Source organism: Camellia sinensis, chromosome 15, assembly GCF_055761805.1.
Source record: "Camellia sinensis isolate YWXY chromosome 15, ASM5576180v1, whole genome shotgun sequence".
Lineage (NCBI taxonomy): Eukaryota > Viridiplantae > Streptophyta > Magnoliopsida > Ericales > Theaceae > Camellia > Camellia sinensis.
This window is the reverse complement of record NC_138975.1, coordinates 119,666,826-119,690,595: the sequence shown is the minus strand read 5'-3', so window position 1 is coordinate 119,690,595 and position 23,770 is coordinate 119,666,826. Positions and strand designations below refer to the sequence as shown.

The 23,770-nt window shown below is 37.3% G+C and overlaps 1 protein-coding gene, 1 long non-coding RNA gene and 1 pseudogene across 2 annotated transcripts in view; 1 reads left to right on the top strand and 2 right to left on the bottom strand.

Moving 5' to 3' along the window:
* Positions 1–23,770, bottom strand: part of LOC114309017 (SNF2 domain-containing protein / helicase domain-containing protein / HNH endonuclease domain-containing protein) — a 41,530-nt gene that overhangs the window by 13,097 nt on the left and 4,663 nt on the right. Inside the window, exons 4-17 of the mRNA XM_028254718.2 lie at positions 22,559–22,734; positions 11,140–11,213; positions 10,907–10,942; positions 10,708–10,798; positions 10,339–10,398; positions 9,514–9,697; positions 8,625–8,824; positions 7,612–7,713; positions 7,094–7,204; positions 6,437–6,502; positions 6,221–6,319; positions 2,119–2,352; positions 1,874–2,026; positions 1,681–1,767 (exon numbers count right to left, since the gene is read on the bottom strand). Coding sequence (XP_028110519.2) covers positions 1,681–1,767; positions 1,874–2,026; positions 2,119–2,352; positions 6,221–6,319; positions 6,437–6,502; positions 7,094–7,204; positions 7,612–7,713; positions 8,625–8,824; positions 9,514–9,697; positions 10,339–10,398; positions 10,708–10,798; positions 10,907–10,942; positions 11,140–11,213; positions 22,559–22,734 — 1,673 coding nt within the window. The remainder of the gene's footprint in view (positions 1–1,680; positions 1,768–1,873; positions 2,027–2,118; positions 2,353–6,220; positions 6,320–6,436; positions 6,503–7,093; positions 7,205–7,611; positions 7,714–8,624; positions 8,825–9,513; positions 9,698–10,338; positions 10,399–10,707; positions 10,799–10,906; positions 10,943–11,139; positions 11,214–22,558; positions 22,735–23,770) is intronic.
* On the top strand, positions 2,552–5,865 carry LOC145813523 (uncharacterized). Its single transcript, XR_014356651.1, has 2 exons — positions 2,552–2,616; positions 5,741–5,865. It is a non-coding gene; the product is annotated as an uncharacterized LOC145813523 (long non-coding RNA).
* On the bottom strand, positions 2,926–3,616 carry LOC145813522 (phospho-2-dehydro-3-deoxyheptonate aldolase 1, chloroplastic pseudogene; annotated as a pseudogene).

The window sequence follows — 23,770 nt, the reverse complement described above, 5'->3', positions numbered from 1 at the left end:
TATATAACCAAAAGATTTAAAGCACACAGATGGGGAAAGAAAAAAAAAATCTGATTCAATCTACAGCCAAGGCAGATTCAGTTTGAAAGCGTAAATGACTTTACACAGTAGTAGAAGTCATTTACCACAGATGGCAAAAAAATCTGATTTAATCTACAGCCAATGCAGGTTCAGTTTGAAAGAGTACATGACTTTACACAGTAGTAAAAAAGTCATCAGAATCTAATAATTTGTCCTTAAATTGATTTCAATAACACCAAAATTTCCAACTGCAACGAAAGAGTTCGTTTTAAATTGTGTTTCCAGTCATTTGTATTGTTGGGCAAATTGTCACAAAAGCTTAGGGCTACTAGGAAATAGATCCAACAATGGCGGTGTTTGGGAAGGAGGTTGAGAGGCTATTTTAGCCTCATTCAAACAAATAGCCAAAAAGCTGTACTGTAGCTCAGTGTGTTTTTTTTTTTTTTCAGAAACTGATGCAGACAGATTTGGCAGAAGTGTTTCAGGGCAGATTTGAAATTACTATTTTGCCCTTTTAATTTTTGACTAACCACCACTTAGCTTTCCAACACACAAGGGTAATTTAGTCATTTCATATCTCAACAAATCAATCATCACGGCAGGCACAATTTTTTGGGAATAATTTTATTATTTTTTATCTCAACATCATTTCAAACACATTTTCAATATAACAATCAAACAAAAAATTCAATCAATCTTCCCAAACACAAAAACTAAAATAGCCTACTAAAATAGTCAAAAACTCAAAAAGCCTAAATGTATATCAAGCTATTCAACACTCTTCCTTACGTGCAATCCCGTCTTGCAAGCAGAGATGCAAACAGGCGTACATAGAGAGAAGCAAAATGCAAACGAGGAACAAATGCAAACCAAGACACTTGAATCCAAGACCTCCCCTTAACTGAGCTCTAATACCATGTTGATCAACAATTGTCCCAAAAATTGAAGCCATTGGGAAATGGGCCCAACAATGTATATCAAGCTATCCAAGAGTATGCTCTCAATCAAACAAATTACTGTCTAAGGATGCATTTTATATTTCCAATGAACAGAAACAAGCCAAAATTGGCTGGTGAACCAATGTATAGCTTGATTAGCTCATGTGAGCATCAAAATGAATACGGTAGTTAATATCATAATCTTAATAGTTGTTTAGATAACTGAACAAAATTCTCTAAAACAAGTGAAATCAAACAAAGGAAATTTAAAAATAAAAAATTCAAGGTCTCCAAACAATCAAAACCACCTAGTATCCTATTATTTTTTATTTAAAAATTGGGCATACTTTAATTGATGGAACACATGTTGTGCACAAGTTTGAAGACAATAATATAGACTATATTTTGTTTTCACATTTATAGATATACACATGGATACTAATATATCACTATGTCCCCACCGTGTCAATATCCTACTTTCTTTTAAAATGCCTTGTCGGCATGTCCATATCATATGCTATTCAAATCTCATGTTTGTATGCATGCATCTTGTGTCCGCATGCATGCTCCTTACACTGCAGCACAATGACTCCCTTCAAAACAACAAATAGGCATCTTGATGCAGGGACAATAAATCACTGAATCAAGTAAATTACAACTTACTAATTTATGACACATTAAAAATATCATTTTATTATGAGTATTGGTACCAAAATTTTACCTCAAAACGGAGACATTCAACTTGGATAGAGTTGCTTGAATCAACTTCAATCGGCTCGACAGATCTTTCAGAAATTATATTCCCTCCCTGCATTTAAAATTAATTGACCAAAACAACAAACAATAAATAAGCAAGCAAATAAAGCAGAAAATTATAAATCTGCAACGAGGAAAAGGAATTATTCAAGTAACACCTCTTCCAACTGATTCCGTCCTTCGCAGCCTTCTTCCAAATTATGTGAAGAAATTATTTCAGCACATCCAGTTTTAGCTTCAAAAGCATTGGCTTCTAATCCTCTACTTGGAACAGAATGCGTCCATATATCTAGATCAGAAACCATGTCAGCCTGTTTATCAAGTAAAAAATCAAAATTATCAGTGGAACAGAGCCATAAGCAAAGAGACAGAACAACATGCTAGAAGCAAGAAGCTATAATACCTCAGCATGAAAACTGTCATCTTGCGATGAATTGGCACCAGTTTCATTCTGTTCTTCGGTTTTCTTGTCCATTTCAGATATTTCTTCACATTCTTCAATGGGCAATAACTCTGGATCAGAGTTAAATTTAGGAAGCTGCATTCGCTCTACACCAGAGACTTCACTCCGTGTTGCTCCCTCTGAAGTTGGATTTTCAAAATTTCCAGCTGTTTCTAGATAAGAAACACTTTCAACCTGTCAAACCAGTAATACAATGTTCAAAAACAGAAACCATACACCACGACACAAAGCCTACCAAGAGATAACTCAAATTTCAATCTGAATAAAAAGATATTTTTTTAGGGTACAAAAACTATAATAGAGAATAAAATGAGCTTCATTTCAAATACATAACACAGGCTTTTCAGTCATAGCAACAGAAAGAAAAATGGACAATAATGTATATTGTAAGTGTGGTAGGTAGAGTTGAGTGTGTTAGGTGAGAGTTGAGTGTGGTAGGTAGATGTAAGTGTGTTAGGTGAGAGTTGAGTGTGGTTGGTAAATATGTTTTTCTCTTCTATATATAGGAGTCATTGTATACAAACAGATATCAATCAATAATATAATTATCTATTTCTCTTTATACATTAAATTTCTACATGGTATCAGAGCAAGGTTAAGCACTTAGTATTTTTCGCTTCACCGGCGGGCGGCAACCTTGCCTTGGCCGCCCGCCGGACCTCAACCTAGTCCGCTAGAATTTTCTACACATACCTTGAAATTTCTTCCTTGACTCACCCAGTCAACCCAGACACACACATAGACGACACACAAGCTCTCTCTCTGCTATATCACACAGATACACATCCATGGGCAAGGGGGGTGACTGATTATGCTGATAGGAAGATCAACTGTAAGTCCAGCAGCAGACATGAATCCAAGGGCCTCATCAACTCGGTTAGCTAGTTCCCGATACCTATCTCCCTGCTCACTGTGCTCTGTGAAATCCATATTCCACTGGGTGACTCGCTGCATGGCGGCGTACCCTCCGGTGTCGAAAGCCCTCAAGAGATTGAGAGTTGCTGCAGATTGACAGTAGGCTCTGATCAACCTCTGTGGGTCCGGAGTTCTCGACTCCAAATCGAAGGCGTCTCCATTGATATTGTCACCTCTGTAACTCGGAAGCTTCACACCATTCTTCTCTTCAAATGGATCCAATATGGGTTTCGCAAACTGACCAGCCATTCTTCCCACCTTGATTACTGGCATTTGTCCACCGAACATCAACACAGCACCCATCTGGAGGATAATCCTGGAAGTGTCTCGAATGTTATTCGCGTGAAACTCCTTGAAACTCTCAGACAGTAGTGGGTCCACCAGCATTCCTCTCAAGGCCACCAGGACTCGTTACTTCATATGTGGTGTAGTTGGTCACTGTGGCAGTGGCATGAAGCTATCTGCCACCGCTGTCTTTGATAAACCTACACGGATACCAATCCTCCTTCCTTTTCTTTTTTAATGACACCACCTCCACCCACATGGGTTGGTTCCCACTTTTATTTATTTAATCACACTCACCAAGTTTGTTTCACTCTCATTATCACATCCATACACACCGGTATCATGTTGTCTTCAACTTTCTTTTATTTATCATTTTAAAATACACCCTTATCATGTTGTTCCCCACCTTCTTTATTTTATATATATATATATATATATATATATATATATATATATATATCTCTTTTTATTATATTCTATTACTCAAACTCTCCTCCATTTGATTTTAAAATCACTTATTTTTTATTTATTTTTCCCAAATCACTTTTCCTCCTTTTTAAATAACCCCACTTTATTTTGAAACAATCACACTGATATTTTTCAGATAATCCATCTATAAATATTTTTTTATCTATTTTCTTTCTCCCTTGTTTTCTTTCATTTTATTTTTATTTTTTCAACACAACACTCCCAAAATATATATATAAAAAACAAAAAAAACAAAAAAAAACAACAACAACATTTTACGAACTTGTCATTTCTTCATGCCGGGGATCAACCCCGATCAGCATTTTACACCAAAAAAAAAAAAAAAAAAAACACACACACACACACAAAACAACCACATCCACAGGCAGGATTTTTTTTTCTTCTCTACTCTGCCGCCGGTCTCTTCTTCTCGCCTCCGTCCTGGACGGCCCTTGCCGGTATTGCTTCCGTGTTTCCCACTCCACTGGGCACGATCACTACTCCCTGCTCCTCCACTGCAGCATATGGCGGACCTGCAAATCGGAACATCACGGTGGCCTTCCGCTTCAGCTCCTTATTTTCCGCCTTTAGCACACTTATCTCTGCTCGCGCATCCTTATACATGCGCTGGAGCAGAGCCAGTTGGGCGTTTAACTGCTGCACCTCATTTGTCCTACTCTGCAGCTGGTGCGACAAGTTTGTGACCGCAGTCATGGTTTCCACACATGACTTCAATGTATACTGATTGGCCTCAATATCCGTTTGCACTGCCATTTTTTGCTCCACCGACCGCATCGGAAAGTTCAACGGAGCAAAACCAGAGGTGTTTGGTTGAGGTTCACGGGCCACCATACCTGTTATCTCTCCTGTTGACTCGTTGAGGTCGGGAAAGAGAGTGAGCAGACCACGGGAAGATGAGGCCATGTTCTGGGTAGCTGAACGGGAAGAAGAGGCCATGTTTTTTGGGTTGCTGAGTGTTTCCGAGAAGGGTTGGATACAGAGTATTTACAGATTGTTTCAGAATGACAAGTTCAGAGGTTTCAGTCTGGTTTGGTTTCCTCCGCCTCCGCATTGGTTTATATTGACACTGACGACGCGGCCGACACGCCGCTCTGTCGCTCACGTGCCTTGCCGCGTCTCCGGCTCACCTTTTGATAACTCGACGCTTTCTGTCGGGCACAACTTTTGATGAAGTGGGCGCGCCTTTTGAGGGCGCAACTTTTGATGGCACGCCTTTTTATGGATTGGGCACGCATTTTGATGGCACGTCTTTTTATGGATTGGGCACGCCTTTTGATGGCACGCCTTTTGAAAGATTGGGCACACCTTTTGAGGGTGTGACTTTTTAGGGGTCCGACAAGACTCTGTAAACTGTCCCGACATTGATTCCGGTTAGCTCCTTCATGGGTCCGACAAGACTATGTAAACTGTCCCGACATTGTTTCCGGTTAGCTCCTTTATGGGTCCGACAAGACTCTGTAAACTGTCCCGACATTAATTCCGGTTAGCTCCTTCATGGGTCCGACAAGACTCTGTAAACTGTCCCGACATTGATTCCGGTTAGCTCCTTTATGGGTCCGACAAGACTCTGTAAACTGTCCCGACATTGATTCCGGTTAATTTCTACAAGGGTCCAGCAAGACTCCGTAAACTGTCACAACAACTGTCACAACATTGTCTGCTACAACGGTTTGACATGACCCCATAAACTGTCGTCTACATCGGTCTGCCATAACCATACAGTCTTCTACAACGGTCTGACACGACCATACAGTGTCTCCTATCCTGTTTTATTTTATTTATTAGTTTACTTTCCTGTTTTGTTACTCTCTCCAAACTCAAGTTGGTTAGTATCTATCCTCCTTGAGTTTGAGGGGGGCTGTAAGTGTGGTAGGTAGAGTTGAGTGTGTTAGGTGAGAGTTGAGTGTGGTAGGTAGATGTAAGTGTGTTAGGTGAGAGTTGAGTGTGGTTGGTAAATATGTTTTTCTCTTCTATATATAGGAGAGTCATTGTATACAAACAGATATCAATCAATAATATAATTCTCTATTTCTCTTTATACATTAAATTTCTACATATATTTTTCATTCAAGTGCATAGTAGAGAGTTATTAGCCTCACAGCATAGAGAACACCACATTTCAAAATAAGAATAAGCTCCTATAAAGGCCACAGGCAAACAACCATGATTCAACTGAACAATAAAAAAGATATAAAGGGGTTGAGGCCCACTAGTAGAAAATGATGATGAGATATACCCTATACAATGACAATAATGAGATTTCAACACAGTTAGAAAAAAATGTAGTTAAGATGAATATATCAAATGATCATGTATTAAATCCCAAGTAAGCAAGTGCTTTTGTGAAGAATACCTCTATCTCTTGTATTGCCCCATACTTCCCATCTGTCGTAGATGAAACACGGTGCAAACTCCTGTTCAGGTTTCGCCACCGTGACTCGTCTGAAGTATCCTAAAACAAGTAAAACATATCAAAGCTGCAGAAGAAAATTGTCTGTCCAAAGAATTGCATTAATGTATTTTTTTTTAAACAAAAGAAAAGAAAAGAAAAGAAGAAATAAATGAGTACCTTTGCACAGAAGACATATATGTTGACAGCTTTGGTTTGCCCTCTCCTATGAGCACGATCTTCAGCCTTCAAACATGTGAAGCATGTTAACAATCCAAAAATCACAGAAGAAACTAACACATATCAATAAAGCATGATACTCGGCTATAACAATTTTTCTTTTCTTTGTACATGTTAGAAGCAGCATGAAGTGGAACTTGGGCGGAATTTTTTTCTTCTTTTTTTTGAGAGGGAGAGCTTGAACCCCTAGAAGGTCAATAGGTTTGAAGTTTTAACTGAAGCATGTAAAAGAGAATTTATATTTGCATATACACATAGTACTAGATAAAAGGAACCAGAGTGCTTAAACTAGCTACGATAAGTAGCAAGCCTAAAATATTAAAAGAATAACAATAAAAATAGCAGCGATATCAAGAACAAATTGGCTGGCAGCTTAAAGCAGGACCACTGAATGGTCCAGCTAAGATAACTTCATCATACATAAAGAGTAAGGTAAAGATTTAGAAATGAGAAGACTTAAACCTAAACCACTTAATAAAAAATCATTAGTTCATAACTGAATTTAAACCAGTAACAGACAATTTTAACCATCCACCAATTTCTTGATGATTAAAGAGAAGATTCAGCAATGCTCAAGGATATGCAAATTAATTACACCTGAGACATATGAGATGGGTTCTGAGGCAGCTCCAAGAACACAACATGTTGTGCTGATGAAAAATCAAGTCCTTCACCACCAGCCATGATTCCAATCATTGCAATCTTAACCTGCAGAAGACAAATAACAAATTATTACCAACTTGATAAATAAAATGCCTTGAATCTATTTCTTTTCTTTTTATTTTCCAATAAGTTGCATGTCCATTCAAATGGATGCAACCATAAGCAAGCAAACCTAGGATAATCACATAAAAATTAAGATATCAAAAAGGATGTGCACATAACATGTTGCACTAACTCCAGCAGAATGTCAGTTTTTAACAAATAACTGATTATGCTGTCTACACAATGTTCAAACCCTACAAAATCACTATTAAGCTTGTAAACATCACCAGTCCAAAAAAAAGAAAGAAAATCCCATGGTAAAATACCAATGCACATAAAATCAGTAGACCATTGGATAAGGTAGTAACTAAAAGAATTTAATGAACTTCTAAAAGAGAATATGTACAGGCCTCTTTCGATGACTGGAATGAATGAACAGCTAACTGCCTATCCCTGGGAGATGTATTCCCATCGATGCGAACAAATCCAATCCCTTTATCACACACAAACTCCTGAATAAATGAAAATGAGAAATTATGGTGCAAGTATCAGCAATTTTTCTTACCAATGCAATTTATTTAGATTATTAAATTAAAAATAAATAAATAAACAAATCAAAAAGTCAAATACTGCCATCTTATTGGTGTTTGATAAATAAGATCCACAGTACAAAACTTTGGAAATGGAACTCGGTGGAGTTTTTTTCAAGAAGAAATATGAAATATGAAATTTTAAATTTTTTTTTAAAAAAAAAAAAGCACTCTAGGTAAGACACAAGCTACTTATTCATGAGTAAAGACAAATAATTATTTAACACAATTCAAACTGTTCCACTTATCATGCCCTAGTGCTTTGGAAGAACCCTTGGTTACCTAATTTACAAATCATGTCAAGCACATGTATTTTCAAAGCCTTGTTCTAAGCATGGTTGTTAGAATCTTGCAATTGACGATTCAATACGAGTTTCAACCAAAACGATTTTATTCGTGTTGTTGAATCCTAAATTGAGTGAATCGTACAATTCAAATGCGACTCAGTTTTTTTTGTATAATACATGAAATATCATTTTCACAAAAAATAAATAAATAATAATTAAAAAAAAAAGATCAATTAATTATATTGATATATGTGGTTTTATATGTATATAAATATATGCAATTTAGTTATATTGATATTTATTTCATTTTAAACATTCTGTATTTTTTTTTTTTATGCATATACAAATATAAAATTATATATTATGCTAAATAAAATAAATCTTAAGATTCACAATTGAATTCGTTGATTTGACAACAATGGTCCTAAGTACTCCTGACGCTATTGCGGTAATTAAGACACCATGAGTGCAAATCACGTTTAATCAGAAATGTTATTGGTTTCTAACTAGCATGCTGGAAAAACTAGCGCCAACAGAATTCCTCACCTGCACTCCATCAAGAACCTTATGGTAATGAGCATATATTAACATTTTATGAGAACTGATGCTAAATTCCATATTATCTGCTCCATCTAACTCTGAAAAGATTGGGTGCATGGAAAGCCACTCAAAAAACCCTGACAACTTTGCAATACCAATTTCCTCCTTGGAGAGTATCCTAAAAGATCCGGGACAGCTACCGCAGTCTGTAAGCAAGTAAAGAGAAACTTAGAAGAATTGTGTAAAACATGGTGTTTTCATATAATGTAACTTAGAAGAATTTTGTAAAACTTTGTTATTTTCATATAATTTAAGCTTGAGCATGCCATCTTTACCCATAAATCAATCCTGCAGCTCACAAACCTCTGAAAACCAAGTTAACAATAAATTGGAATTCTTTAAAATATACAATATGATCAATGTCAGCCAAATAATTAGAGGATTTGATTATTGTAAGTAGATTCAGCCAAAAAATGTATTAGAGATAAGTTGATCATAAGATTGTAAAATTAAAGGGCAAATTACATATACACCCCTCCAGGTTTGACAAAATTACAGATACCCCCCTGAGGTTTGAGAAATTACGAATTCCCCCCTGAATGCTATATTTGCATAAGAAATTAGGGGGTAATTTGTTATGAAATATAAACCTCAGGGGGTAAATTGTTATGAAAATACAAACCTCAGGGGGCGGGATGTAATTTCCGAAACCTCAGGGGGGTATCTGTAATTTAACCAAACCTGGAGGGGTGTATATGTAATTTGCCCTAAATTAATTTAAATAATGAGTACACTTATAAGTTATAATTGATAAGGTAATATGAAAACAATACTCCATCCCACTTAACGAAAGACTTATGCACATCAAATAAAATGTTAAAAATTTGAATATTACCATCATGTTCATCAGAAATCTCTAAAGGCTCCTCTTCAGGGTCGTCATTTCCTGAAGCATCACTTTTCACCAGCCGACGAGCAGTCATTGCTGAAGTAATATTAGATCTCTTCAACTGCAAACTTATAATCTGACGACGTTTGGGGGGCAACTGCACCAGCACATGCTTCTTCAAACGTCTTATCTATAATATGAAAACAAGCAACACGATATTAACACTCTTACCATTTAAGAAAAATGAAAAACAAAGGGGATAACACAAGTCTAGAGGTCGATCAAAATTTTATTGTTGAACTCCTCAGTGGGTACGTTAACAACAGTCCCCATGTATTATACAGCTGCAATCACCAGATTCAAAGGTAATTCCACATTGTTGAAATTATAATATCATAGTCGCAAACTAACAGATTATGCTACAGTTCAATACCAAACCCTACATCAACTTCTAATATAGAAAATATTTTAAATTCAGACAATTGTTGAACCCTAGAAAACAAAAAAGATTTGAGTTATTAAATAAGCTCAATTGCAGTATAGAAAAAAGGGTGGTTCATGTCATATTAAAGATTGGGATAACAAAAGTAAACACTTGTGACAGTCACTGTCCTCAAATACCATGCACACTGCAAAAGCAACCAAATCATGGAGTCATATTTATGTCATGGTTGAAGATCATGGCCCAACAGCATTAGATGTAACTTTAAAGGCTACATAAAATCATGAAAACAATATACTACCAACACAAGATTAAGAACAACCAAGCATAAAATGAACTAATAAAATTCAACATTATCACAAAGATGGAAACAGAGAACATAAGCACACCATAACAGTCTGCTTCAGTAACACATTTAACTCCTCCAAGCGAACACCCCTAGAAAAATCCTGCAAGAATATGAAACCATGATATGTTAGCACCACATAGGTCTATAACATTCCTGATATATAATAACCCACTTGAGCAACCATACAGCAGTCTTGTGTAGACTTCATAAAGTAATTAAGTGAATAAGCAAAGAACCAGAGGCTAATCAGCATATTCACAAAATTATACACCCAAACAATGTTTCTCCCTTGGGGGACAGCAATAACAAGAAAAACACACCATAAAGAAGTGGAAACAGTAGGCTCACTCTTTTAGCTGTGTGTGTGTGTACATATGTATGCTGATTCTTAGAATAAACCAAAGATTACCTGGAAATTTTTTCCTTGACAACCCTGGATAAATTTGACAGAACAATAAGTCCTTGCAAATTCATATTTGTTCTGTCCAAGCAGACCAGGCCTAAATGGAAAAAAGCATTCTTGTGCAAATTATTAAACCAAATTCACCTTTAAAAAATAAAAAGAAATCTAATTAACCTGGTAGGATGCGTGTGCAACAAAAACTTACCATAACATATTTATCTGATGGAAGATGTCAAATGGTCTATGATCACCTAGGAGAATATGCACGATAAGACATTAGAATGCATTAAACATGATAAAGCATAAAACTAAATAAAAATGACATTAAAAAGATCCAAGACTGAAAACACAAAGAAAGAATACAAAAAGAATTGGATAATAAACTTATGTCATCAAAATTTAATCCTGGAAATTTGCTGCAGGTCAGATTATGACAACCTTGACAAAGAAGGCGTCCCAGATAATAGAACTATACGGTTGATCTTTGTTGCCACATCAAGGACAGCTTTTATCTGTTGAATCACAAAAGAGGAGAAAAGAGGTGGTAAAACAACGGAAAGGAAACAACAGGACAATGAACTGCATATATTCTACAAGGGGATATTAAAAATGATAATAATATTTTTCTAAAAATTTGTAAAAATTTAATATATAAAGAGAAATAGAGAATTGTATTATTGATTGATCTTAATGTTATATTGATATCTATTACAATGATTCATGATTCCTATATATAGAAGAGGGTGAGTGTGTAGTAGGTAAGGAGTAGGTGAAGTGGAGGTGGTAGTGGTGTAGTGGGTTAGGTTTAGTGGAGTAGGTGAGGTGGTAGTGGTGTAGTGGGTTAGGTTTAGTGGAGTAGGTTTAAGTGGGTGAAGTAGGTGGAGAGTAGGTGGATTTTAACAGCCCCCCGCAAACTCAAGGGGGATAGGAACTAACCAACTTGAGTTTGGAGAGAGTAACAAAACAAGAAAATACATAAAAATAAAAGAGGATAAGAGACACTGTATGGTCGTGTCAGACCATTGGTGAAGACACTGGATGGTGGTGTCATAACGTTGTAGAGGACACGGTATGGGGGTGTCATAACCATGTAGAGGACACTGTATGGTGGTGTCATAACGGTGTAGAGGACACTGGATGGCGGTGTCAGACCGATGTAGAAGACAGTTTATGGGGTCATGTCGGACCGTTGTAGAAGACAGTTTACGGAGTCTTGCTGGACTCTTGTAGAAACTAACCGGAATCAATGTCGGGACAGTTTACAGAGTCTTGTCAGACCCTTGTAGAAACTAACCGGAATCTATGTCGGGACAGTTTACAGAGTCTTGTCGGACCCTTGTAGAAACTAACCGGAATCTATGTCGGGACAGTTTACAGAGTCTTGTCGGACCCATAAAGGAGCTAACCGGAATCAATGTCGGGACAGTTTACAGAGTCTTGTCGGACCCTTGTAGAAACTAACCGGAATCTATGTCGGGACAGTTTACAGAGTCTTGTCGGACCCTTGTAGAAACTAACCGGAATCTATGTCGGGACAGTTTACAGAGTCTTGTCGGACCCTTGTAGAAACTAACCAGAATCTATGTCGGGACAGTTTACAGAGTCTTGTCGGACCCATAAAGGAGCTAACCGGAATCAATGTCGGGACAGTTTACAGAGTCTTGTCGGACCCCTAAAAAATACACTGTATGATGGTGTATATAGGCTGCCCAAATATATATATATATGGATATATATAGTGAGCCCTCAAAAGTCGCGCCCTCAAAAGGCGCGCCCACTTTATCAAAAGATGTGCCATGAAAAGGCGTGCCAGTTTGTCGGGCGTCAAGAGGCGCGCGATGCGCGTGGCTGCCTCGGCTATATAACCAAGACTGAACCTGAGGCTGAGGCAGAGGCTGAGACAAAAAACCTGCGAATTTCTCTGAAAAACTCTTCGTTGTGCTGAGAGAGAGAGTCTGGAACACTCTGTTGCGAGAGATAGTCTGTAATACTCTGTTGCCCAGAAAATGGCCTCGTCTTCCCGGAGTCTGCTCACTCTCTTTCCAGACCTCAACGAGTCAACAAGAGAGAAAACTGGTGCGGTGGCACTGGAACCTCAACCAAGTGCCCCGGAGTTTGCTCCGTTGAACTTTCCGATGCGGTCTGTGGAGCAAAAAATGGCGGTGCAGTCGGATGTGGAGGCCAATCAGTATACGTTGAAGTCATGTGTGGAAACCATGACGGCGGTTACAAATCTATCGCACCGGCTGCAGAGTAGGACAAATGAGGTGCAGCAGTTAAACTCCCAGCTGGCTCTGCTCCAACGCATGTATAAGGATGCGCGAGCAGAGATAAGCGTGCTAAAGGCAGAAAACAAGGAGCTGAAGCGGAAGGCCACCGTGATGTTCCGATTTGGAGGTCCGCCATATACTGCAGGGGAGGAGCAGGGGGTAGTGATCGTGCCCAGTGGAGTGGGAAACACGGAGGCAACACCGTCAAGGGCCGCCCAGGACGGAGGCAAGAAGAAAAGACCGGCGGCAGAGTAGAGAAGAAAAATCCCACCTGTGAATGTGGGTGTTTGTTTGTTTGTTTTTTTTTTTTTTTTTTGTATGTGGAAACATGGTGATCGGGGTGAGCCCTGACATGAATAAAATGAGTTTGGTGTGCAGATCTTCCTGCGTCTTTTTTTGTTTTTGTTTTTGTTTTTTGTTTTTTGTTTTTTGTTTTTTGTTTTTTGTTTTTTTTTTTTTTTTTTTTTATAAAAGAAAAGAAAATTGAAGAGAAGTGTGTGAATGTGAAAGTAATAAAAAAATAAAAAAGAAATGGGAGATTTAAAGTTGTGGGCGGGTGTGTTGGTTGCTTTTCAAAAGATGGAGTAAAAAAGTTGAGTGGGGAACATGAGTGTGTGGAAAGAATGAAAAAGAAAAAAGGATGGGTTGGATTTGTACAAAATAATAATAAAATAAATGAGTGGAGAAGGTTGGAAAAGGGAAGAGAAAAAGAAAGAAAGGCAAAGTATTGGTTTGTTTTGGATTCCAAGTAACAATGGAGAGAAACACTCCGGTGAGGAAGCCTCACACATCCACTGCGTGCTCACGGCTTTGAAGAGACCCACTTTCCAGAACTTCGACCACTGTAAGCACTCCACCTTCTTCAGATGTCAATGCTGTTCTGCCCTCATCAAAACCCACTAAAGATTCCATAAGTGTGGAAGGTCCAGCCAATACATCTCCACTTGTAGATACCATTACAGGGCCAACGACTAAAGCTCTAACTGGGAACTGCTTGAGACAGTGATGAAGAACCTTGACTATGCCAATGGAAGGAAGCATGCCTGTTTTCACAATATCAACATTCATGTCAAACAGCACGGACTTTAATTGCTCTGCAACAAAATCCTCGGGCACAATGTTCACACCCTGAACTCCAATGGTGTTCTGAGCAGTGACAGCTGTGATCACAGTGGAACAGTACACTTCACGGGCTGCACAAGCCTTGAGAGGGTTATGATTTGTATAGGGAAATGAAATCCGGCGGGCGGTCAAGGCAAGGTTGCCGCCCGCCGGAAGGCGAAGAACACCAAGAGCTTAACCTATAGCTCTGATACCATTAAAAATTTAATATATAAAGAGAAATAGAGAATTGTATTATTGATTGATCTTAATGTTATATTGATATCTATTACAATGATTCATGATTCCTATATATAGAAGAGGGTGAGTGTGTAGTAGGTAAGGAGTAGGTGAAGTGGAGGTGGTAGTGGTGTAGTGGGTTAGGTTTAGTGGAGTAGGTGAGGTGATAGTGGTGTAGTGGGTTAGGTTTAGTGGAGTAGGTGAGGTGGTAGTGGTGTAGTGGGTTAGGTTTAGTGGAGTAGGTTTAAGTGGGTGAAGTAGGTGGAGAGTAGGTGGATTTTAACAAAATTCAAATACAACAAATTGAGTACACACCAAAAACAACCAATATATATTTGAGTACATAGTTAGTCCACCCATTATAGTCTTGGTTTCAAACATAGAGGCTTTTTCCAGTCATTTACTACTGGCACAATTTCCTTTCACTTAGAAAATATGAGGAAGAAGAACTCCGAAAATATGAGGAAGAAGGAATATATTTCTGTTATATTCAAAACTTCTTATTTTACAAGACCAAATGACACTCCTTATATAGGAGATATTACAAACATCATTATAACCCATTATATGCCACTTACATATTATATATTACCATTATCTACCACTATCATATTATATACATGCCACTATCTACCACCAACACCACTATCATATTCTATACATGCCACTATCTACCACCAACACCACTATCATATTCTATACATGCCACTATCTACCACCAACGCCACTATCATATGCCACTATCTTATTATATGCATTAACACAAATTTCCAGCACTCCCCCTCAAGCTGGTTTGAAGATATCTTCCATAGCCAGCTTGCTAGTCAGCTTATCAAATTGCTTCTTGTGTAGTCCCTTCGTTAGCACATTAGCTAATTGTTCACCTGTTGGAAGGTAGGTCATACAGATTATGCCAGCATTGATTTTCTCCTTGATGAAATGTTTATCCACTTCTATATGTTTTGTGCGATCATGTAAAACTGGATTATGAGCTATAGATATAGCTGCTTTGTTGTCACAATAGACCTTCATAGGTGTCGGGTGAGAAAGCTTTAATTCTTCAAGAATTCTTTTAATCCACATTACTTCACAGATTCCATGGGCAACAGCTCTGAACTCTGCTTCTGCACTACTTCTAGCTACCACATTCTGTTTTTTACTCCGCCATGTAACTAGGTTCCCACCTACAAAGGAGCAGTATGCGGATGTTGATCTCCTGTCTGTAACACTTCCTGCCCAGTCTGCATCTGTGTATACTTCAACTTGAAGATGTCCATGTTTTTTGAACAGTAAGCCTCTCCTTGGAGTTCCTTTCAAATATCTTAAGATCTTATAAACGGCCTCAAAGTGCTCTGCCCCTGGTGAGTGCATGAACTGACTTACCATGCTGACTGCAAAGGCAATATCAGGCCGCGTATGAGACAAGTAAATCAATTTCCTGACAAGTCGCTGATATTGTTCCCTCTCTTTGACTTCTTCAGCCTTAGCAGCTTGTAATTTCAAGTTAGGCTCGATCGGAGTCTCCACCATCTTACAACCAAGCATACCTGTTTCTCCAAGGAGATCAAGAATATATTTTCTCTGATTAACAAATATACCTTCCTTGGATCTTGCAAATTCCATTCCGAGGAAATACTTAAGGGCTCCCAAATCCTTAATGTGAAATTCTTTTGCGAGTTTCTCTTTGAGGGCTGCTAACTCTGCTTCATCATTACCAGTTAAAATGATGTCATCAACATAAACAATCAAAATTGCAATTTTACTGTTTTTTGAATGTTTATAAAATATTGTGTGATCTGCTTGACTCTGCGAGAAGCCACAACTGATAACTGCCTTCCCAAAGCGTTCAAACCACGCTCTTGGTGATTGTTTGAGTCCGTATAATGACTTGTTCAATCTGCATACTCTGTCGCTTCCAAGTCTCTGCTCAAATCCCGGTGGTAGGCTCATGAACACCTCCTCTTCAAGATCACCATTGAGAAATGCATTTTTAATGTCAAGTTGATGTAGAGGCCAATCTGAATTTACTGCAAGAGATAACAGTACTCTGATGAAATTTATTTTAGCAACAGGAGCAAACGTCTCCTGATAGTCGATCCCATAAGTTTGAGTGAAGCCTTTAGCCACCAGTCTCGCCTTGTATCTCTCAACGCTTCCATCTGCGCTACATTTTATCGTAAACACCCATTTACACCCAACTGTTTTCTTGTCTTTGGGTAGATCAACTATCTCCCAAGTACCACTTCTCCTTAAAGCATTCATCTCCTCCATGACTGCTAATTTCCAATTCGGATCATCCAATGCTTCCTGTATATTCCTTGGAACAAACAAGTGTGAAATCCTAGATGTGAAAGCTCTATGGTTTTTAGACAGTCTTTGATAGGAGAGGTAATTTGCAATAGGATGTTTAATGCAATTTCGGACACCTTTCCTAATTGCTATAGGAACATCAAGGTCGGAAATAGAAGGAATAGGATTACCTAAAATTTCGATGCCAGAACTCGGGTGGACATTCAGGTCATTAGAATGGACATTCAGGTCATTATTCCTTAGATGAAATCGCTTCCTAGTATAAACCTGAAGCTCAGGATTTAGATCATTTTGTAGTACTTCTCCCCCTAAACAAGAATCTTCTTGACTAGGCACCATAGAACTTGGTTCTCCTAAGTGATCATTATCAGACAGATGTGATTTTTGTGTAGGATAAATGACATTGGGGAGCGGGATAGAAATATCCCAAAAACGGTCTTCTACTCCACTTGTCTCCCCCTGAAGAGAAGTGTTGGGGAAATAGGATTTTGTTTCCACAAATGACACATCCATACTCACATGAAATTTCTTGGTTTGAGGATCGAAACACTTATACCCCTTTTTGTTTGAGGAATAACCCAAAAAAACACATTTTATAGCACGGGGGTCAAGTTTTGAACGAAATTGACTAGGAACATGAACATAGGCAGTACATCCAAAAACTTTGGCCGGTAAATCAGAAAACAACCTCATGTCAGGAAAAAAAGTTTTGAGACAATCGAAAGGTGTTTTGTATGTTAACACCTTTGTAGGCATCCTGTTTATCAAATAAGAGGCTGTTAAAATTGCTTCACCCCATAAATATTTAGGAACATGCATGTAAAACATTATAGCACGTGCTACTTCAAGTAGATGTTTATTTTTTCGTTCTGCAATGCCATTTTGTTGAGGGGTATCCCGACATGTAGATTGATGAAAAATTCTCTTTTTTTCCAAAAACTCACCCAACTGCTCATTGAAATATTCGGTTCCATTATCAGAATGTAAAATACCAATTTTGGTTTGAAATTGGTTTTCAATCATATTGTAAAAATTTGTGAATAAATTTTTCACGTCAGATTTTTTATTCATCAAATAAATCCAACATAAGCGGGTATGGTCATCAATAAATGTAACAAACCATCTTTTACCAGAAAGAGTAGTGATTTTAGAAGGGCCCCAAACATCACTATGAATCAAATAAAAAGGTTTGGAAGCCTGGTAAGGTTTTGGCAAATAAGTAGAGCGATGAAATTTTGCAAAAATGCAACTTTCACAATGAAAAGAAGAACAATCAATCCCTTTAAATAATTCTGGAAATAAATGTTTCAGATAAAGAAAACTAGGATGTCCTAGCCTATAGTGCCATAGCATTATTTTTTCTCGAACTAAGATTGAACTAGTACTATTAAAGCTCTGAGCTTTTTTATTACTAACAGGTACTTCATCAAAGTAGTAAAGACCTTCAAGCATCCTAGCACGTCCAATCATCATCCCCGAGTTCTGGTCCTGAAATTCACAATGGGATTCAAAAAATGTAACACGACAATTAGAATCCTTAGATAGTTTACTGACAGACAAAATGTTACAGGCTAAGTTGGGGACGTGAAGAACAGCATTGAGATTAATTTTCTCAGTTAGTTTAATAAATCCTTTTCCTGCAATAGGTAAAAAACTACCATCAGCTATTCTGATTTTGTCATGACCAGAACAAGGGAAATAGGTACTAAATAAATGGGAAAAACTAGTCATGTGATCGGAGGCACCGGAATCTATGATCCACGGAGAGAAGTTTAGGCAAGAGAAGGCTTTAGGATTTCTACCTGTTTGTGCCAACAAAACACTAAGAGTACCGGATGAGGAGTTGGATTTTATCAGCTTTAAGAGTTGATCAATCTGCTTTTTGTTGAAGGGACTTGAATCGGCTTCATTAGCGGTAGGAAAGCCACGATTCTTCTCTCCTTGTTTGCTGCTTTTCCAGTTGACAGGTTTGCCATGGATCTTCCAACACGTTTCGCGTGTATGGCGAGGCTTGTTGCAAAAATCACACCAGACCCGTGGCTTATCATCAAACCTGCGCTGGTAATTTGCAGCCTTGTTGGCCGCAGCATCGCTAATTAAAGCAGAAATTTCAATTGATTCACCAGTACCTTTTTTCTTAAGCATGACGCTCCTTCGGCTCTCTTCCCTTCTGACTTCGGCAAATACTTCGCCAATGGATGGGAGAGGAGGTCTGCCAATAATTCTTCCTCGCACTTCATCGAACTCAATGTTGAGGCCGGCAAGAAACTTGTAAATACGGTTGTCTTCCACAGTTTTCTTGTGGTGGTTGCAGTCGTCAACGGATTTCCATTCGTATGTGTTGAAGATGTCAAGATCCTGCCACAACCTTTTCAACGAATTGAAATATTTGGTGACGGAATCATCTCCTTGACGAATCTCTCCCAACTTCAAAGTTAATTCGAAAACTTGAGATTGATTTCCTAGGTCAGAATACATCTGACTAACATTATCCCACAATTCTTGTGCAGTAGGATAGCACATGTAATTAGAGCTTATATCCTCCTTCATGGAATTGACCAACCATGTCATAACCATGGAGTTTTCAGCGTCCCAACTGTCGAACAGCGGATCATTAACAGCAGGAGCCTTCTTGTCACCAGTGATGTAACCGATCTTTCCTTGCCCACGGATATACATCCGGACAGATTGTGACCAGCGGAGAAAATTATCACCATTTAGGCGGATGGTGGTGATTTGGACAGAGTGAGAGTTGGACGTTTTCACCGGAATGGCAGCGGCAGGGGTTGAAGTGGTTTCGGACGTGACTTCCGACATGGCTATGACGGTTTTAGGGCTGCTGTGTTTTTTGTAGCTCTGATACCAACTTAGAAAATATGAGGAAGAAGAACTCCGAAAATATGAGGAAGAAGGAATATATTTCTGTTATATTCAAAACTTCTTATTTTACAAGACCAAATGACACTCCTTATATAGGAGATATTACAAACATCATTATAACCCATTATATGCCACTTACATATTATATATTACCATTATCTACCACTATCATATTATATACATGCCACTATCTACCACCAACACCACTATCATATTCTATACATGCCACTATCTACCACCAACACCACTATCATATGCCACTATCTTATTATATGCATTAACACAAATTTCCAGCACTTTCAATCAAAAATTAGATTATCAAAATGCAGATAGGCAGCAGGACACATGGCATTAGTCCAACTGTAAAAATGTGCATTTGATTAGCTTCATTAAACATAAAACCTTGCCGTAGGTGAAAATATTATGTTCATTACCAAAGCCACAAAATTAAGGAGATTCTATACATTCTCGCTAATATCAAGCATTGCAGGTCCCAATCCAAATGTGTAATCACATGAGCATGGAGAAAGCAATAGCCCAAGAGAGTCAACTCAAGCATCATTGATCAGACTATATCTTGATGAATGCCATACATATTGGATAATGTGTCAGCATATATTCAAGCTAATATCAAGTTTACACCTATAATGCTATTACAATATATATCATTTTACCAAATTATATGCATCCAGAAATGATAAAATTTATTCTAAAAAGAAGCAATAACAGCATTGAAAAACCAAATCTGTTGTTATGATATATCATGCAAGTTTAATAGATAAGATCAAGCATAAGAAACATTAATGTTGATGAAGAAGAAATAAATAGATATCTACACAAGGCACACATTTGAGATGGTATGTAACATTTGTCGAATTTGATGTAGGGAAGATAACTAGGATCATTTTCCCTTTGTCACTAACTATTTTAGAGCTAAGGTTTTGTTTTATTTGTAGCCGATGTCCACGTCAAATTAAGCAGTCACATGAAAGCTACATGAGATGCTGTTGAGAAGGTGCTAGATGCCAGCAAACTGGACTGGTAAATTCACATGGTACCTAGAACCAAATACTACAGGCCGCCAGGGGGATGGTCTACCCCCTGTTGTGAAGCTCATTACAATTGTGCCACCAAAAATATAAAAAAAAAACTGATATGTCGCCACAAAAGTGAGGAAAACAAAGGATAGTTATCAGGCTCATAAGGATTAACCTTATATATTTCTTATCCATTGTTGTTCTCTCTCTTCCCTATCTTCTATTCCTCTAGGGCCCATTTGTTTTCAAAGATAGGTTAGATGGGATTGTTAGTGGGGAGATTATTAGTGAGGGCACAGCTAGTGAGGGGACTAAAAAAAATTATATTTATTTGATAACCAGTGGACTAACAATAGTTCCTATTTGTTTTGAGAGATAGGAGTGGGATTAACCATGTAAAATTCCACAAACACACTTGTTGCATTACTATCAAATTTGGGCTTATACCCACTAATAAATGCATTACATATTTTAATATTAAAAATACATTTTATAAATATTAAAATTATATTTTAATATTAAAAATTATATTTCATAAATATTTTTTTTTTGGGTACTATTTTATTTTTTTAATATAAAAAAATAACCTAAAGATTATGGGTTCAAGTTTCAAGGCAACCACTTTGTGCACTATGCCAAAGGTTAGGTGTATACCCAATCTTTCCCCTCCCAAACACTCATTAATGTGTACTAATTGGACATTGTTTTTTTATTTTATTTTTTTAATATAATTTTTTTTGGTATAAATATTATTATACTATTATATTTTTATATTAAAAATTATTTTTATATTAAATTATTTCGATATAAAGAATGGTGGAGTAAAAAAACGATGGAATAATTTTAAAAAAAAAATGATAGAGAAAAGCCATACTAATCAAGTAGAGTAAGTAAATTAAGTAGGATAATAGAACGCAAAATAATAAATCCCCCTCTAATGCCAAGGGATTACTACTAATCCCATCCATGAGGCCTATCATAGTCTCAAGGTATTGTGAATTCCCTTTCCCATTTTGCAAACAAATACAATATTAGTGGACCTCACATCCATCCTAATCCAATCTCATCCCCTATGACCTAAAACAAACGGACACCTAGCTCTCTAGCACCTTTTTCCTTCACTCCATTTTTCTTCTCTACCTCTATTGTTCCTGTTCTCTGTTTTTTCTTACTACACCTTGCCCCGCTAAGGTTGCAAAAGAACTAATCCACTCCTTAACAACTCAGACTCATCTTGTTTAGACTAGCCCAAGCTCAATCTTGAATAAGAGAGTACGCTTGAGCCCACTTCAAGGCTTAACTATTTAGATAAGCAAGCTTGACGCTCCTCTTGACTTGAGAAAATTTAGTGTAGATATCCCTGATACTATCACATGTTGTGGGACACGTGGAAAGTGGTGTGCAGTCTACATGTCAGCATACAAACCTACACGTGTTAGACTTCCAAGGAAACATGTAAAGTCCACATGTTCAATCATAAACTGAGCAAAATCTGCAAACAACATTTATGCATTCAAGTGCCACCTGACAATCAGACACTGCAAGACTAACAACTATGATAGCCACAGCATGAGTCTCATCATTTACTGCCATAAGTGACATTGTTCCATTGCCATGAAGTTGTACCACACCTCTCTTATATTTCATCACCACTAGTGCCAAAAGCTTAAGATGGTAAGAAAGGGGCCCAATTCCTTCTCGTTCCCCATCACCATGATTCTTAGATAATGAAAAAACCTTTATCATCAGTAAACATGCCTTCTACCAAGAAGGTCAATTAGATCAATCCAACCAATACATTTTCAAAATTTTGAAATAAATGAATTTAATTAGCTAGTTAGCAAGCAAAGATGAATGCTCTTAAAATTAAATAAATCTTGAATTCATTGATACTAATCAGTTTTAAATGTGCATCATCACGACTTTCTTTCTTTATGTAAGAATAGCAAGTCACACCAAATTAATGCATGAAGTAATATTGCATTTTCTGCCAAACAATGAAAAATAGTAATCCAATACCTCTCCAGGTTCAGATGGTTTCTTTGAACAGCGAACATGATGTGATTCATCGACAATCAACAGAGCCCACTCTCGCTCTAACATGCTTGTTCGCAAGCGGTGAAGCATTGTGTATGAAATAACCACAACTCTTGGGCATCTCGTCAAATGTACAGGATTATTTTGGTGACCAAACACTAGAAAAGATTAAAGCAGCATAAATACCATGGAATACCAAAAGATGGCCAAGAAAGGTAAACTTCCCTCAAGTAACTAAGGTTATGAATTTTCGAATGTAAAAACAAATTTTATTAAAGTGCTCCATCAGCATAAAAGAAAGTATTCTTTTGCAATTTGAAGACGGAAATCAATGTTCATCTAGAAGGTAATGATGTTCCCATTATTTTTCCTTCAAGCATTCCATACTTTCCAAAAATTTAAACATACAAAGCAAAAACAAGGAAATATTTTGATGGCTGGCCTTTGTAACAAATATTTTCTTGTCACAGTTTTATTTTCTTTGGACAATATACAAACTGGATAGTGACAAATTTGCATGATAAACGTTTAACACGAAAATAAGCTAAAGCATTCACAACACCATTTCTAGTTGTAAAAGGGGTTTGCACATTCAATGACCTATCCATAGGGAGGAGGTCCCATTGCAAACTCCTATAAAAAGGACTAACAAAATCATATTTCCAAAATAAGTTAGAGAAGTAATTGAAGGTCTTAGGATATTTTAGATCATATACATGTCAAAGCAACAAAGTGAAGACCAATTATCAAATAAAGGCCACATAAATTAAGAAGTCAATTAAAGCTTAATGATTGAAGCTTTCCTTTCCTCCATGGAATACATCAATATTATATAAATAATGGTAATAACTCTCTTAGCATTCTCAAAGATATAATTGGGTTTCATTGAAAAGAAACACTTCATTCTTCTCATCCATCAATCAAGAAGCTAGATATTGAAAATCCATCCATCAAGAAGGTTCATTCTAAACATTTTACGTTATGAACTTAGGCCCCGTTTGAAAAAAGGCCATTTTAGTTACTTTTTAGCTTTTTGGCTAAAATATGAGATAAAAAAACTAATATGTTTGGGACAACTTCATGGCTTTTTATGAAAAAACGTGCAAAAAGTAGAGAGAAAAGAGAATATTTGACTTTTTCGTATAGTTGCTGGCTTTTTTAGTGACTTTATGGCTTTTAAGCTAAAATTGAATG